General features: G+C 35.4%; 1 protein-coding gene across 1 annotated transcript; it reads left to right on the forward strand.

Moving 5' to 3' along the window:
- The first annotated feature begins 14,949 nt into the window (after positions 1 to 14,949).
- Positions 14,950 to 16,664, forward strand: LOC127804732 (protein WUSCHEL). Its single transcript, XM_052341692.1, has 3 exons — positions 14,950 to 15,507; positions 15,636 to 15,742; positions 16,166 to 16,664. Exons 1-3 carry the CDS (start codon positions 15,108 to 15,110, stop codon positions 16,517 to 16,519), a joined length of 861 nt encoding a protein of 286 aa, XP_052197652.1. The 5' UTR covers positions 14,950 to 15,107; the 3' UTR covers positions 16,520 to 16,664.
- The last annotated feature ends 2,261 nt before the right edge of the window (positions 16,665 to 18,925 follow it).

The raw sequence follows: 18,925 nt of genomic DNA on the forward strand, positions 1-18,925 counted from the left end.
TTTTGGTGTACTTTATGAATGCCCCTGGAAATTCTGTCTCCCTCTCTGTACCGGAAACAGTAACTCCTTTGTGGTGCAGAAACAGTATGAAATGCACACGCTTGTGTTATTATTATTATTATTAAAAAGGAATCATTTGTTCCCACTTTCCCTGCTTCGACCAGCTTACAGTGTCTTCCTTCCGTTACAGGACCTTGTCAAGCTCAAGCACCGCCCTCCGCCTCTTGCTCTTCTCGGATAGGATTGCTTGAAGGTCTCCTCCGCAGAAATGTCAAAATTTAACTTTTCAAACCCAAAATGTAATTTATGGCCACCTGCAGCATTCTTCAGAGGGCTATTTAAAATTCTGAAACAATGGCATGGCAATTAAACCCTTCAGAATTAGGAGTTACGGATTGTGTCAACAACATTAATGTTGTTTATAGGGACAAGCCCCGAAAGTAAGAGCAATATTTTGCCAGTTTAAACTAATTCAAAATATAACTAAGTAATTACATGACTCTTGAGCTATGTTGAGCTTGTTAAAATTCATTCCAGTTTTGAATTAATATAGACTAGTTAATTAGTTAAAGCACACATTCCTTGAATATCCATGATCCTTGAGCTCATTAGCTCATGATCTGTTAATTAATATGAAAATACACTACTTACATGTATACTACAAGTTGAGACGTTGGGACATGTGATGCGTGTGCAACTCATATATCAACATAAATATTTATCTTTGCATTAAATTTGTCTGAAATCATCACTCGTTGAACAATTTAAACTTTGAGTCATGCTATTTATACCAAAAATATGTTACAGAAACACTTACAGGACAATAAAAATACCCATTTTATCCTTACAATAAATAATTCAATACCATCTCTCTCTCTCTCTCTCTCTCTCTCTCCCTCTGTCTCGCTCTCACTCTCCCTCTCACACCGTCGGCCCTAATAGCAAGGCGGTCAAGGCGACGAGATAAGATGACAGAAGTGACAGGGAGAGGTGAGACGAGGCAAGGCGGCGTCGAGAGAAGACGAGGTGACTAAGGTGAAGAACGGCGGTAGGTGATCAATTGCAGGGGGCGAGGGAAGGGAGGAGAGAGAAGAAGAAGGGGATGAACAAAATATATCGCGATATATCATTTCTATAAAACATTTTATAAGAATGCTTATGTAGAAATAGCATTTTCCTTAATCTTTACACTATTAATCCATTTCATTACTTAACGGTTCAAAACTCAATAGTCTCCTTATTCTCTTGACTCTAACCTCACTTTTTGCAAAAAAAATTCTTCTTCCTGCCTCTTAGTCATCCATTTTTTTCTCTACAACTTCACCTAACTAAGACATGGTTTTAGAGTAATAATGTAGTGGCCCACTACCGGATAATCCCGCTAGCATAGGATATCCGAAAGGAGGTCATCACAAGTGTGATATAGAACAATAACATACAACACCATAATACTATCCTTAGATAAACTCAGCGGAAGCTAACATAAAAGTTTACAACATCTTAGACCATAGTCTAAACAAAATGAAATACAAGGGCACTAACAAATTTTACAACATAAAATTTCCTCACACTTGCCCTCATCACAAATGCTAACATAGACCATCTAATTTGGAAGGTCTCTGTACACTTCTAACCCTGGGCTTTAGCCCCACTGGGCTCGCCCTCAACCACTGCTTTACTTGTACCTGGAATGACATGAGAGTAAACAAGGTGAGCCACAAGGCTCAGCAAGTGTATTTATAAAGCATGGAGATATAGAATCAAAGGCAGGGATAATCAAGATAGAATAAACAACTCTATGAGGAGATATTAGTATAACGCGACTCATAAGTTCTTGGTTTACATTAATTTCCCATGCCGTGATTATTACATATATTATGCACTCGTTCCCATGCTCATGCATATGCACCAATAGTAGGGAATTTTTCTGCATAATTCTCAAGGCTCTCACGGCCTATATATATATATATATCCATTCATGAATATATATGCATCATGAAAATACATCAACAAATGATAACAATTTGAGCCACGCCTTCTGGGTTGATGGCCACCTCACCCGCGTCAAGCGCTCATAGGATATCCTTTTTCATCCACGGACTTAGCCGTCGCGCAAAATAATAGGTGCGCAAATCAGTATAATCATGCATCACATATGCATATCCCCATTTCATGTCAATCCTCAATGATTAAGAAAAATCTCAAATCATGCTTAACATGCACAATTACATAAATTAAAGTGTGCACTATCTTATGATCACAGGGTAAATTTTAATACATTTATTGACTCATACTTATAGAAATGCCCAAACCAATATTTACGGTATATTTTTACCCCAATAATAATCGCAAGGAAATCAAAATTTATACATGCAAGAAACACTAAATCTTGCATGACACTAGACCCTAATGAATAAATGTCATTCCTTAAGAAATGTAGGGTGACACAAAACCCTATTTAGATTTTTGCAATGTTCAACAAGAAAACGAATTAATATTGCAAGATTTATCGAAATAAGGAAAATAAAACCCTTTTATCCAACAATAAGGGTTATCAAGAATAATTCAAAAAAACAATGGACGAACTATACAAAAATCATAATTTTAAACGTAGGAATGATAGACTACATAGGAAGAGTTGAATAACAACATATTTCAGAAATTTCCAGATTTCAAGCATATTTTCAAAAATCCAATCTGGGCTCAATATTTGGTCAATTACCACAAACGATATACCAAATCAAAGCCTAATGAGTCTAGTTTCTGGAACATCAACTGGATTTGAAATCGGAAATAATCACAAGGAGATATTCCACAAAAACCGAAACAAGGCAGAATTTGTAACAGTAATTTACAGAATTCTACATAGAATTCAACAAGGTTGTTATGGGTACAAATCATAACCAAAAATTTCAAATCTTATACTGAATCGAAGCCCATGAAGTCTATTTTATAGAAAAAATAAATGGATCACAATTTGGATATAACCACAGAGCATTATACCCCCAAAACCGAAGCAAGAACAGATTATTCAAAAATAGAGCAGAAAATTTCCAGATTCTGGGCAAGAATTTACAAGGATACTGTAGGCTCAAAACACAGCCAAAAATTCTAAAAAATTTACCAAATGAATATTATCAAGTCTAGTTTATACAAAAACAAACGGATCTTGAATCGGATATAACCACAGAGAGTTATACCCTAAAGAGTACAACAAGGTCAGTTTACTCGAAAGCAGTAAAATTTCCAGATCTTAGCAGGGATTTACAAGGCTATAACATGATCAAATCTTAGTCAAAAAATTCGATTCTTGTGTCTAAAATGAATCTTAAGATGTCTAGTTTACAACCCAACAAACGGATCTCAATTTGGATATAAACACAAGGAGTTATAGACCAAAGAACATAACATGGTCAGTGAATCCGAGAATAAGAATTTAAGAGCAACAACTTAAAAATGAAGGAAACAAGCCTTCTAAGATGGAAACAAGGTTGAAGAACTTGCATTAAAAGATAATCAAGAGAAGAAGAACTTACACAATCATAAGGAGAAGAAGAAGAAGGAGATCTTGAATTTGAAACAAGAAGGAAGGGAACTTGCCTTAGATGGTTGCAAATCCAAAGAGATGAAGACACCCCTTGAAATTGAAAATTCCATAGTCTCCACTTAAAGCTTCAATGAAGAAGAACAATGGAGGAAGAAGAGACAATCGGGAGAGGGAGAAGAAGAAGGGAACAAGAAAGTAAGAAGAAGAAAAGGAGGAAAAAAAATGTGGGAGACTTGTCTCCCAACTCCTTTCAATCCATCTCCCTTTTAATTTTCTCTAATTTGCCCTTCATACTAACACACACAATTCACATATCTCTTACCCATTTTGGTCATTTTACCATTTTCTTAATCTTTTTTTCTTTTTAATTAAGATACCATTCTCTATGCCCATGGCCCAAGCCCAAGTCAAAATATATAGCCCAAGCCCAAGTCAAAATATATGGCCCAATCCAAGTAAGGCCCAATGGACTTTTCTTGAGATTTGGGTTCAACCCAATTCATTTACACTTAAGATTTAATTATTTATCAATGGTCTAATTCAAATAAGGCCCAAACCCATTTAGCCCACAACTTTGAGACTTTTTCACACCAAATATTATTTTCATTAATTTACCTCCATTACCAACTCATATAATATTTTTAACAATTAATTAATAAAGGCAACAACTCTAATGTGCAAACTAAAATACCCATAACACCTAGACCCACTAACGGGTCGTTACAAATAAAGACAAGTCATTTTTCCACTCTCTCTCTCTCTCTTTGACACGCACACATTCACCTAAATTCCAACTTTATTAGTAATCACATTTGAATAAAAAGAGTTGCATGAGAAAGAGAATTTGAATAATCAAAAGAAAACTTAAAAGAGATGTAACGACAATGACGTTTTATAAAAAAAAAGATTAGTAACACCAAATTATGGTTTGCTTATATAAAATATTGAATAAATATGATTTCAAATGAAGATTTATTTGATGGTGGTTGAAAATTGCAGGTTATATTTAGTGTAAATTTTAAGTAAGGATAAAATTTAGTGTAGTAGTAAAATATGTTTATTTAACTTGGAGGTCATGGATTCAAAACTTCTTGATACAATTATTTTTGGGTTTTAAGAATTATTGAAAGGTATTTTTGGGATTACCAAAGTTTGACAAGATTTTAAAAATTGTAACACCAAATATAGTGTGCTTAATTATATGATAGAACATATATTGGATAACTAAAATGTCAAATGAAGATTTATTCGATAGTAATTAGAAATTGAAGGTTGTTTAGGGCAATATTTAAATATGTTGTGGGGTACCTTACGAAAATTAAAGACAAAAATCTCAAAATTTGTAAAAATATTTTAAGTAAGTCGAATAGTCGAATAACCCCGAAAAGTCTTTTGGGGCAAGTGTCTCCCGAAGCCTTTGGAGTTTTCAAGACAATCTAGCCCTTAGTATCCCCATGGCCTAAGACTCGTTCAGATTCTTCCTAATCCAAGCCATCTAATGACTCTAAAGAGTCTTCAGACCCATCGGGGACTTTAACCCTGAAGATACCTCTAAACTCTTCGACCTCATTCGATGCATTTTCCTTGAAGATCGGGGAGACTCATATCAGTATACCACGTGTCTAGTGAATTCCACCACCAAATGTCTATAAATACTCGTTCATTTCGCAACAAATGAACTCTTTTTCAAATCCTTTAAGACCTTTCTCTCTCTCACAGACTCAGGACATTAAGACTTAGACCTTAAACCACATAGAACCTTTCAATAGACAACCCATTGGAAGACTCCCACCAAGAACATACAACATACACACATACATACATTTATACTTCTACTTGAGGAATCATTATTTGACTTAAGTATCGGAGGGTCCATGTAGGGAAATTTCCTATGTGCCTTCTAACTATTTCTGTGCTGGAGACCTTTTCGGTGCCACCTATTCAAAGACCCTTCGGACGTCGCGAAAGATTATCCATTTGAAGACTCTCCAGGAAGTAAGGCCCCCAGAGACTCTCATTCAAAGACCTTTCGGACCCCACGAAAGATTATCCATTTGAAGACTCTCCAGGAAGTAAGGCCCCCAGAGACTCTCAAAAGCCTTCTAGAGACTCCTTGCATCCTTATAGCTCTCTTAGACAGCGAATTGAGCCGAACATTTGTTAACCCTCTTATGGTGTCTTGGACCCTTGAGTTTTGGCTTGGACTCTGTGAGAACTATTTTTAAGATAAATTAATTATTATATGATGTTTTGCTCTTACGTTTAGTTTTGATGATAAAAAAATATCAAATGGTTTTATATTCTAAATCAAAGTATATGATTTGGAAACAAAAATCAATTTCAAGTGCTTTGTTAAAATGAGAACCAAATGATCTATACTTTTCTATAGATAGAGAAATGCTCGAACATATATTATGATAAAATCTTTCAAATGATTTTTACAAATTGGTTTTAAACCATTGGATAAATGAAGTAAAATATTTTCAAAGGTAAAAGATTATGCATGCTCTTTATAGATTGATGTTTTTATTTTTGACATGATTTTAATGATTAAATTTAATTATATTTTATGCTGGAATTACTTTATTAATTTTCATTCATTTGGTGCTCTAAATTTATTTTATAAGATTTATTAAGCATTAAAATTAATTTCATCATACAATTAAATGTTAAAAATCTTGTTAAAAATTTATTGATGACATTTGAAATATTATATCAAAATTGTTGAATAAAAATTAAATTTAATGTCAAAATATCTTGTGATAAATCTCTTAATGGCATTTGGAATAGTATGTTTTTATTTGATTAAAAATTTATTATTAAATAAAAATTAATTTCATCACATGATAAATTTGTATTTGAATTATTATGATTTTTATTTGATTAAAAAAGTTTTAAAAATTTATTTTTCAAAGAGTTTAAAAATAAAATCAACATTGCTACTCCCGTGTCAGTAGCTAAGGCTAAGCCTTAAGTACAAACAAGGAACCACTCCATTTAGAAGTTCCTTTGTGTATATATGCGCGCTATCTAATATATATTTCAATTTGTGCCGACTAAATGCTTTCAATCTGTTGACTAAATCCCTGCATCTGTCGACCAGGTGTTAGGCTCTATCGAGTAACCCTTACATTTGTCGACTATCTCATTCAGTTTGTCGACTACCAGAATATAGAAATTATTTTTGTTGACTAACTCTTTTGTTCTGTCGACTATCTCTTTTCTTTTGTCGACTAAGTCTTAAATTGTTTATGAATCTACCAAGTAACCTTTTTCTTTTATTGACTAGCTTTTTTCACAAAAAGCTATAATGACTAGTTTTTCAAATTCTAACAATCAAAAAATGATTAGTTTTGGACAAGACTCTCGGAATGCTTATAAATACAAATCATGGATGAACTTAATAAAGAGCCTAATGAATGGAAATGAAATGATTTGAACTAACATCTTATATATATTTGTATTTATATTGATTGTGTTTCATTTTTTTCTCTTCAAGATTTTGATTTTAATTTGTATCAATTCATTAAGTCTTGTTTTGTATTTTGAGAGATCTTATAACTAACAGATTCATCTCTAATTAGATTCGCTGTTGAAATCTTGTATTTCCTGGTTTGTTGTGCTAGAAAATATGCTCTTTGAAGCAAAGAATTGAAATACCTAACTAGGTGCTAGAAGGCTTGCTTGTATAAGCAAGCGGTTTGTAATTTTCTAGTCTTGAACTGTAAGGCCTACTTGGTTAAGTAAGAGATTTTAGTGGATTGGTTGAAAAATCCTTAGTGAGGAACTAAGGTAGTGGATTAGTCTTAATTAAGTCGAATCACTATAAATTTTTGTGTTCTTTGATCTATTTATCTACCCAAACATTTCTTTATTTCTCACTTGGTTCACATATTTATCTTTCTAGCTTTACATTATCAAGTTTTTAAATTACCCAATTTATCTTTCGTCTTGGGTGTGTGCCATAGCATTTCAAACCTATCATTATATTCATGCAATAAAAAAATAAAAATAAAATTTAGTGTAATGGTAAGATAAGTTTATTTTAAGTTGAAAGTTATGAGTTTCGAATTTGTTGATACAATTATTTTTGATTTTTAGAATTGCTGAAGAATATTTTTAAAATTATCAAAGTTTGAGTGGACTTCAAAAATAATAATACCAAATGTGATGTTGGCTTATATAATAGAATAGATACACCCTAATTAAGTTGAATGGAAATAGTATTTGGACATGGAGTTTAAACATCTTATATCATAAATTTGTATAGATTTGTTTCAATATCTTCTCTGTTATATATTTTCTTGAAGCTCAGCCATTAGAATTCTAGAGTTTCCTTGAGTTGAGTTTGTAGTATAGACCTCAACGCTAGTGTTATTGTATTGATGTGGGCATACACGTACGGGAGTTAATGCTTGGGATGATGGACCCATTAACTCAATGTGCAATTAAGTACGTACGACAGATCATTTCACATCACTTTTAGGTCGTTTTTTACACGATAATTATAGCTAGTTTTGTAAGAAAACTCATAAGGGGGCATGGGCAGCAGAAATTAAAGGCTCTCAAATCATCTCAACAGAAGGCAAGCTTGCGAGATACATATATAATAAATAAGGGACTATCCGATCCCTAGCAACAAATTAAACTTCATAATGAATCATGGAATTTTCCCATTCCACCTTTCTTTTTCCTCACTTATTCTTTCACTTTTATTTGCGAATTATCCTACAACCTTTGCTAGGGCAAACTAAACTTAATTTGTGGAATATTGTTGTTAACTAGTAACTAACACGCACTTTGTTGTTACACAGGACTCAGAAGGAGCACTTAAGCCAACTCAACCTCGGTGCTCACGTGGGATCATATAATTAACTATTTCTTGAGGGTATATATATATATAGCTTTGGAACGAGGAATCTTCCTTTTTGCTGGGTGAACAAGGAATTTTCAATAAAATCACGGATTATATGTATATATATATATATATATAAGGTGATGCCCCAGCAGTGGCAGCCTACAACAAGAAGTTTAGAGCAAATTTAATATTAATTAAGGAAATACTGTGAAAAATTTGGAGTACCTGCAAGAACAATTTCCAGAATCAAATGTAGTTTGTGGTCCTCTGAGAGATTCAGTCAACTGGCTATATATGAGCATTTAAACAAAGACAAAGATGGACAGTCATTTAAATTTTGGAGTAGCTTTTGTTGTGGTCCAAATTCAGATTCGAATTTGAAGTAAAATTAATAAATAGAACCTGAAGTGCATTAAATTTGGGGTCCATACTAAAACCCTAAAACTGAAGAAACCATCAAATGTAGTACATGAAAGCAACCGCTACGTACCATTAAACTCCAAGAGTCTATGGCATATACAATACGTTGGAATGTCTATTCTGGGTAAGTTTGCTTCCTACACGCACATTAAGCTTGCAATTGCGAAATGGGTATTGTTTCAAACACACAGAAGATAATAGATTCAAGAACTAACAAAGAAATAAAAAGAAGTTTGCCGCTAGCTAGGGTTTTGCTGTATATGGCCAGTAGCCTCTTTCTAGGAATTAATGAGAGAGAAAGCAAAAAGGGAACGAGACCAGTAGCAAGCTAGTGGATGAGAGAGAGAGAGAGGAGAGAGAGAAAGAGGGAGAGAGAGATCTGGGAGTGATATCCTGTGATGTGTCTTTAGAGATATGGGAGAGAAGAGATAACATCAAGAAGATGATTACCCGAAAGAAAAGGGAGTGACCAATGAGGGAGCTGCACTCTAGGGCTCCCCCATATGAGGTAAGCAGCTCAGGATTTTGTAGGAAAGGACAGATTTGAGCTTCACTAGCAAATCAGGGGTTCAGCTAATTCATCAAAACAAAACAAAGCCTATGCATATATGAGAGACAATTAATTAATTAGATCGATAAAAAGACAACAATACATGAGAGAGAGAGAGAGAGAGAGAGAGAAGCAATATATGTGTGTGTATATATATATATATATATATATGTAAATGCATGATAAGGAAAGGAAAATCTCATGATGGTAGTGTCAAAATCAAACAAAAAACACAATCTGAAAAAGTTGAACTCGGAGAGGGAAGAGAGACTGCAACAATCAGAATTGTGTAAAAGGGGAATGAGACTGTTACAGGTTGAATTCAAGGATGAATTGAATATTTCTGTTTGTTTCTCTTTAATTAATTAATTAATTAATGAGATCACAAGTTTGTACTTCAAGTTTTCAATTAAACTATTTGGAACAATAACTATAATATACTTAATTCATGGAAAGCTTTTCTGTCCCCATTCTAAACTAGTGCCCTTTTCTGCCTTCTACTGTACGTGATCAAACCATAGCGAAAGCTAATTTTATTAGCATGTCAATTTGAATTCCAAAATAAATTTGCTAAAATTATATAGTAGTAAAGGCAATGCATATATCGGAATGATTCGCTAATAAATGAAAATCAACCTTGCAGCCCTGCTCAGCTATTTTCCTTTTCCTTTCAATAGATGAGAAGATTAATTTCAAGTTTCCACAAATTCCGATTAAAATCAAAGCCCCGGAAGATGGCTTCATTGAGTTAAAGAATATTCTTATGCATCCTCTAAAATAATTACAGCAACATCAAGTTTTCAAGTTTTCCTTGGAATATTCCACATTTCAAGCGAAGAGAAAGACATCAACATTCGTCTTTCTTCGACTGTAGAAGCTAGCTAGCAGTGAAAAGCAAATTAGCAAGATCAATGAGACAGCTCCAAATGAGGCAAAAGGTTGGTGTAGTTTGTAGGACGGAGGAGGTGGGCGCTGTTTGGAATGTTGAGAGCGGCGTGGGAAAGGTTAAGACAAATACCCAGAGAACTATTCAAGGCGGAAAGAGCGAGCTTGACTTAGTTCTAGGGGTGCCTTGTACAAGTTGATGAACACATATGGGGCTCTGTGGAGAATAGAGTGAGTGAGAGCCCGCAAAATTTGTTTTTCGACATCATGCAGCGAAGTCATGAGCAGCGCTGTTACTGGTTTAATTGACATGGGCAGTAGACCAGTGTTGATGCTACCACGAGAACACTTTGAAGTCCATCTCGAGTGAGGCAATTGACCAGTGAAGAGCTCTATCGTCCTTGTTAATTGCATTCATCCAGGATAGATTTGGCATCTGTTTCAAAGCATACCTTGTCCCATTGGTGGGAATGATGTTCACCGCAACTTTCCATGGCAAAAGTTTTAAGTCCTTGGTGCAGCTTGGATGACCATATGCCTTCCCATAATGCGAAGAGTTGCCACTAGGTGACTGAGCATGGCTGGATTGAAAGGAGTGATAGGTAGCTTTGACGGAGAATGACTTGAAGTAATCATCCCCGCAGACCCAATGGTCGTGCTCAGCTCTACAAGAGACTGGAGTGGATGGTATAACATGGATAGAGGATGGACGGAAAGTTTGTTCAATTTTTTGTTGATCCCAGGAACCGGTGTTAGGTAATCGGAGGCCTTGGATGGAGAGAAGGGGTGGATTGTGGGTCATGTGGTAGTGTGCACGGATCCAAGGGTCAACCACCCAAACTTTGATCTCACTGTTGGCGCTGATTATTTTGCAAGCACGCGGGGATAAAAGGGAATGGGTTCGAAAGGATGGTTCCCCAGAATCGTGAGTCTGATGCTTAATATGCGACCTTCATGAAAGGGGTTGAATGACAATTTTTATTGGCAAAGAAATTTGTATTCAACCTTCATTGTGGGGTGGGGAGGGGTGGGGTATGCTGTTGCTTAGAGACTTTTCCATAAAAGTTTAGCGAGTAAGGGTTTATTGGGCTTTAGTAGTTTGATAAAAGTTATCCCATGACTTGAGGAATAAGGATCATGAGGCTGAATCTTTGCCCTGCTAGAATTGGAAAAACTTGCGATCAATAAGCTGGCATACTTCCTTAGGTAATTGCCATGTAGACATTGTGTAAATAGGGATTGAGAAGGTTGTTGATTTGAGGAGAGTTGTTTGACCTGCATAGCAAAGGTGTTTGTCTTTGCATTCCTGTAGCTGTTGGAGCAAAATTGTAACTCCTTCCCTCTCAATCACGTTATGTGTGATTGTTTGAATATCACTTTATTTACAGTGAAAATGAATAAATTTATTTTTCAAGAGACGATTCAAGACTTACAGGGAGAGGAAGTATGAATATATATATATATATAAATATATATAATTATTGAAACTCAAATGGATAAGATTACTAACTACTGGGACATATTAATTTAGCTAGAGACACATAATATATATTACATTTAGAGGCATTTATTAATTTTTACCTCTTAACAGTTATATTTACTTCTAATTATCAAGTTTCACCATGTAGGTGTGAGTTCACTTATTTGGATCTACTGTTGTCTGGATTGGGGTTGAGAAAATAAGATCCTGGAGCTCTATCCCAGGATCCCATGGTTGAATCAAAAAGATTTGAACCAAAATTGAAATAGTTGAAATGAAAGTTAAACATACCCAATGAATATCTCAAACCAAATCAAAATCTCAAACTTATAGCCTGTTTGATTGGCCACATTTTTCATAGAAAATGACTATTTTTCACCTAAATTCTAGCTTTTGTAATGTTTGATTGCTTAATTTTTCAAGTAAATTAAATTCTTACTTGAGGGTCATGTGACCCTCTTTTCTCACTTTTACTGGAAAATGAATTCTTAAGGTAGGGGAGAGAAATTGTTTTCTAGCTAGGTAGGAAACCAATTTTTAAGGGACGCGCTCAAAGTGATGTGAGAGAAGTTAAGGTCAAGGCGTTGAGTGATGGAGAGAGAATTTGAATCTGAGTCCTTCACAAGCTCGGACGAGAGAGACTAGACGATTTTTGTTTCTGGATCCGCGATGGAGGCGGAAAGAGTCTAGAGAGGGAGAGAGAGAAGGATGGAATAGGAAAATGGTGGCAGTGGAGTGGTGACGACGAACAAAGAAATGGCGGTTTGGAAAGAGAGAGGTGGCTGCCAAGTCGTGGTAGTGACGGTTGAGAGGAAGAAAAGTGGTGGAGGAAGAGGACATGCTGCAGTTGTTGCGGCGAGGGCAATGGCGTCGATTGATGGTCTCCACATTTTCAAAGAGAAAGAGGAGCGAGCGAGAGAGAGAGATTGAGAGAGAGAACGAGCTCCAGTCGGCCAGAGATGGAGCGAGAGAGGGGGAGGGCGATGGCAGCAACAGCTCTTCATCCTCTTTGCTGGGTGTGTATGTACATTTCTGTATGTATTAATTTATTTTTTAAATATTTTATATATGTATATTTGATTTATTTTATGTATTGATTATTAATTTATGTATTTATTAATTATCTATATGTGTGTATATAATTATTTTTATGAAAAATAATAACAATCAAATATCAAAAGTTAAAAAAAATATAACAATTTCTAGGTAGAAAATTAAGTAAATCAAACACATTCAATTCTTAGCTTGGAGCTTCATTCAAGAGGGGTACAATAGTGGGGAGATTAAAGAGCAAGGATTTGTTCACCCTTTTAATGGGGTGTGAACATAACCCCGTTAGTTTTCTCTATCAGGGGCAGGTCTCTCTCCCACCTTGTTTCTCTCTCTCTCTCTCCCCCTTCCCTTCCTCTAGCAATAGGTGATGAGGTGAGGCGGCGACAACGAGAAGCAATTGTTAGAGGAAAAGAAAGGAAAAGAGAGGAGAGAGAAAAAAATAAAATGTATGAGAAACTCACCCTATTAGTGAAAACTAACAAGGGTTATGTTCAGTACTCTTGTTAAAAATGATAAACAAATCCTTACTTGAAATTAAAGTGGTTATTAAAAGAGGTCGAAAGGAGCGTATAAGGGTGGGAGAGAGATAGAGCCATAGCCACGAGCTAGAAAAATAATCTATTTTAGTAGAAACAACAATAATAACAACATTTATGATGATCAAGTACTGGTGTATATATAAATAATAACATTTAAACATAAGATTACCTTTTCATAAAACATTTATAATTATCATATTACATGCAAGTCTCCATTTGGTTTTCTAAAGGATTTTTTTTTCTTTTTTAATTAAAAAATAGTTATATTTTCATCCACTCATTTTTATATGAATTAGTTTATTCTCACATGATCAAATCATTTTAATCTTCTTTATTGATTTTATTTTAAATAACAATTATTTTAATTTAATTTATTTTTAATTTTTTATACGAGTACGCTTGCATTGTAACATTTTCAATGTCATTACATTTATATTGCGCAGATAATGATATTTTAATACATAATATTTTATGCCATATCATTAAGATTAGGGTATAATGGCATCAAATTGCCAAATAAACAAATATGGATGCTGAGAAAAAAGCTAACCATTTGCTAAGATGTTGCTAACTTGAATAGTGCATGAATAATACTAGATGTCATGATAATGATGTTATTAATTATATATATGACATTTTTTTATTAGAGAAAGTTAAGAAAATTATGTATCATTATCTCTTTTACTTAACATATTTTGTAACGAAGATGCGGCACATAATTAATGTTAACTCCTAGCATTACTCATAATATATAATTTATTGATAGAATCCATGCATTAATTGCAAGGATATATAAAGAAAATGTTATTTTATCAAAAGAAGAGAAAAATAAAAATCATCTTAGTAAGATATGAGAATATTTTAGATCAAGTGAAAGTCCAAAATTATTATCAAATTATTTCACTCACTGCTCTTCAGTATGAAACAAAGATATATATATATATATATATAAATATAATCAAGTTAAGCAGACTATGATCTAAGCACTTGAACATGGAAAATCCCTCGGTAGAAAGACTGTGACCCCAAGCAAAGCCCTAAAGGACACCCTTACCCATCTCTGAGACATGGGTCACTTCCCTTAGCTGGAACTTTACTAGGAGTAGGAAAGTTTTCTTTATTTGTAATCCTGTCCAAGCCATCCATGTCTACGTACAAGAATATACACATTATTATTACAATTAGGCTTTAGGACCATATATACGATCATCTATATATCTCCACTAAAAAGTATTGCAAAAACATATCATTTTGTAACATTCATTCATTCACTCAGAGCCTCTCTCTCTCTTTCTATCTCTCTCTCTCCCCAATACATACACATCATATCATCAAACCTCCATTATCGACATCTCAGTACTGCAACCCTAAAACTCACTCTCTCTCTATCTATCTATCGCTATCTCTATCTGAGCAGCAGCTGCTGCTTAATTATACCTTTGTCATGCACGCCTTTTCCTCCAAGCAATTCCTCTGAATCCCGCACTTTCCATACTCTCTTTTGTCCCTTCTTTTTTTTTTTTAAATTTCCATCCATCTGTCAACTTCAGCAGTCCTTCTCTCCCAGATATCTCTCTGATACCCTCTCATTATCCTCTTCCATGTGCTCACCCTCTCCTCCCTTTTTATTATAATCTCAATGATCTCCACCATCTCATACTCTCAACTTCATCTACCCCACCAGCAATCTCTCTCTCTCTCTCTCTCTCTGGGTATTTTGTTTTCTACTCTTTGTTTTGTTCCTGTTCTTCAATCTATCTTAATAATTTCATTTCATGGAAGCTCAACAACAACAAAACAATAACCAGCAGCAGCAACAACAGAACGAAGATGGCGGCAGCGGCAAAGCGGCCAACTTTTTGTGCAGGCAGAGCAGTACGAGGTGGACACCCACCACTGACCAAATAAGGATACTAAAGGACCTTTACTACAACAATGGAGTTAGGTCTCCCAATGCCGAGCAGATTCAGAGGATTTCGGCTAGGCTACGACAGTACGGCAAGATTGAGGGCAAGAACGTTTTCTATTGGTTTCAGAACCATAAAGCTCGCGAGCGGCAGAAGAAGAGGTTCACCGCCGAAATCCCTGTCCAAAGAAGCCCAAGTTGGAGATCTCATCATGATCATCATCAAGACCCCATCTACACCAAGTACCCTCATAACCTCGGCCAAGCTGGTGAAGTTTCAAGACCCAGAAAACAAACCTCTTGTTCATTAATTTCTCTCTATATATTGACTAGTCATCCTATAGATATACACATATAATCGTATATATGAATATGTATAAATATGTGTTATTTGCAGGGGTTCCATCTCCTTCTTCTTCTTCTTCTTCTTCACCAGGTGTGCTTGCTGTAGGCCAGATGGGAAACTATGGCTACGGCCCTGTAACCATGGAGAAAAGTTTTAGGGTAAGTTGCACACACTAAACAGTGCTGGTTTGAACTACGATCTTAGTTCAAGTTCTACAGATTGTAATTTCCTTGGATATGGCAAGATGACAGCATGAAATATTTGCTATACTTGAATCCTTGGAAACATATACGTACAGACAGTAGTAGTCGTTCAGCGTTCTTCTTGTTCCGGTAAACCAAAACCTAACGTTGATCATCAGTAACATTTTTCAAAAAGAAAACTCTTTCCTCTCTGAGTTGCCAGAAAGGGTTCTTTTAGCCACAGACTAAGCAAGTTTTTAGTCTTGTAGTCTAAAACTTATTACTTCGAATATTTTACTGTCTTCCAAATCAGCTTACATATATATATATATATATATGAGAGAGAGAGAGAGAGAGAGAGAGAGAACAGTATACTAATCTGTTTCCTTGAACCTCCAGGATTGCTCGATTTCGGCTGGTGGATCAGTAGGGCACAGCTTCTGGGTAGGCGCCGATCATCCATACTCTTCATCTTACAACCATTTCTTCGACAAGAGAAACTCAACAGCGGGAGAAATATTCCCGGAAGAGGACCAAGAATTAGAGCAGGAAGACGCCCCGGAAATCGAAACCCTTCCTCTCTTCCCCATGCACGGCGAGGACATGCCCGCTGGCTTCTGCAGCATCAAGTCGGAGACCGAAACTTTCTCCGGCGCCGGCTGCTACAATTCCGACTATGCCAAGGGAAGCTCTCGGACTTCCCTTGAGCTCAGCCTCAACTCCTACATCGGCGGGTTCTCAGATTCTGCCTAGCTAGCTACCAATCAAACCATAATCCGGGCATTTCGGCTCCAATATTATCATGCATGCTCATTAGTAATTTAATTTCGGTGCTTCATATATATATATATGGATATTAATTTGTTTCCTTTATATGGTTGTGTACTCTTAACTAACATTCCTGCTGCCCCTGCCCTTATTTTCGAAGGTTTAAGGATGTATTAGTTGTAGAACTTGTTGTCGATGATGATGATGATATATATATATATGCTACATATGTTTATGTATATATTGTCATTTAGCTATGTTTTTATCTTCGATAAGGGAACGTGAAGGGCTGGGCATGAAGAAAGAAAGATGGCATTAATCTCCGAGGGTACGTGCAATTAATTTGACATAAATAATGGCCTCACACAATTAATGTAGGTTTTGGATTCATCATTCATTAATTATATATGCGTATATATATATATATATAAAATAAACCTCAAATCTTTGAATACTGCCGTATAAATTCTATTTCTCAACCATTATTTATACAAAAATCTTGTTTCAATAACATTTTCTTCTTACAAAATTTGACATAAACACGAAAGAATGTACACTTTTTATTTAGTAGTCATATTCATATATTAAAAATTGAAGCACACGGCTTGAAGTGATTTATAATTATAACACAAAATACCATTTTACATATCATATATATATATATATATAATTCCTTAACCTCTCAGCAAGTAAAGATTTCTATGGTTTGGTAGATCAATCCCAAATGGTTCACAAAAAAGAGGACAACCCGATAATAATAAAAGGGAAAGAATGTTTGGTTGTGAAATGAGTTAATTGATGTTGTTGGGAGCCTATACTCGGACTGAACTCCTTCGACTTGACCCATCTTTCTCTCTCTCTGTCTCTCTCTCTAGCCTGCTGCTGAGAGTGTTCAACGACAGAGATTTGCAGAGGGGACCCACTATCTCTGTGTGTGTGGGGTATCTTAAAGGCAGATGATGAAAAGATTACAGAATGATATAATATATATATATATATAAACAAATATGTATAATAATGTGAAAAGAAAATTAAAGGGCGAATTCTATCTAAAATGAGAAGGCAAGAAGGAGAGAATGAATGGATCAGTTGAGGGGTGGGAGTGGGGGTGGCGGAAGAGTGTAGGTTGCGGCCGTTAGATTATTGGGAAGAGTATATATTTTGAAGTTTGCATAGGCCTCGCATCGTGAATGGCACAAATTATTTGCTTGTCCCTTCGCTTGTCAATCAAAACTACTGCCTCGGGGTGGGCGCTACTGCTTCCCCAGGCCCTTTTATCATCCGCCAACACTTAGCCCCCTTAGGCGGCGTTTGATTCTGTTAAAATATGCCACCACCCACCATGCTACCTAGTTATATTCTTTTTTATATGTAACATTGTAAATCATCATGTTAGCATATGATCTCCAAAATTGAGTTGATTTGTTATTGAGCTCTCATTTTCAAGAGTTTTTTTTTTTCTTTTCTTTTGTTTTTTGTAATATAGTAGTATCTTAATTATATAAATTATGAATCTAAGTTATATCTAACAATGTAGCAATTTATAAATATTCTTTTACTCTTTCTTTTTAACTTAAACAAAATCTACAACCTTATCAAAAAGAAATTTATAGTAAAAGATTTTACTGTTTTAACTTAAATTCTCATCCAACAAAATATATATGTGATTACACCCCTACTACCTGATGCAATAACTCTCTTGAATAACAGTAAAATCTTACCAAATTACCCATATTTATAAGATTACTGTTTATCTAGAAAGAAGAAAAGGCGGGCGGGCTGGCGTGCGTGTGCGTGCGTGTGTGTGTGTGTGTTCAAATGGCATGGAGGGCTGAGATAAAATTATGGAAAATTAAGAAGCACGTGTATTGATTCAACAGAATGGTGGTGATATTTGCTAATGTCTTTGGGGGACCAGGGCCAATCAGAGAGCTGTAGGAGGAGGAACAGCTTTATTAAAATTGAATTGAAAAGAGGTCGCAATCAGCAAGATTTCCAGTGGATGCATTCCTTGATTTGGTTTGACAATTCATCGAACTTTATGGCAGCTTATGACTCTAATGTCATTTTAGAGGCAGAGAGAGAGAGAGAGAGAGAGAGAGCATAAGAGAGAAAAAGGTACAGGCTTTCCGGCTTTGGGCTTTGCTGGCAGCCGAGTAAGTAGTAGATGCATAGAGAGATTTAGTTGTGGATCCAAAGGAGATCTTTACACCTTTTTGAGAATTCAAGTACACAATGTCCCATACTAGAAAGATCACCTCATCCCCCATGGCCCATTGCCTCCCTCCGCCCTCACCCTTTTCATGTAACTACTCGTTTCCAAACTTCTCATTTGGTTTGTTTTCTTTACTCCTTTCCATCTCTACTGCAACTACCTCAGTTCCCCACTTT

Source organism: Diospyros lotus, chromosome 6, assembly GCF_014633365.1.
Source record: "Diospyros lotus cultivar Yz01 chromosome 6, ASM1463336v1, whole genome shotgun sequence".
In the NCBI taxonomy this organism is placed as follows: domain Eukaryota; kingdom Viridiplantae; phylum Streptophyta; class Magnoliopsida; order Ericales; family Ebenaceae; genus Diospyros; species Diospyros lotus.

What these genes read in the sequence shown, in the direction of transcription:
- LOC127804732 (XM_052341692.1), top strand. Translation starts at nt 15,108, where the DNA reads ATGGAAGCTCAACAACAACAAAACAATAACCAGCAGCAGCAACAACAG. An exon ending in TCATAACCTCGGCCAAGCTG is followed by an intron (nt 15,508 to 15,635) that starts GTGAAGTTTCAA and finishes TGTTATTTGCAG; the next exon opens with GGGTTCCATCTCCTTCTTCT. An exon ending in CCATGGAGAAAAGTTTTAGG is followed by an intron (nt 15,743 to 16,165) that starts GTAAGTTGCACA and finishes TTGAACCTCCAG; the next exon opens with GATTGCTCGATTTCGGCTGG.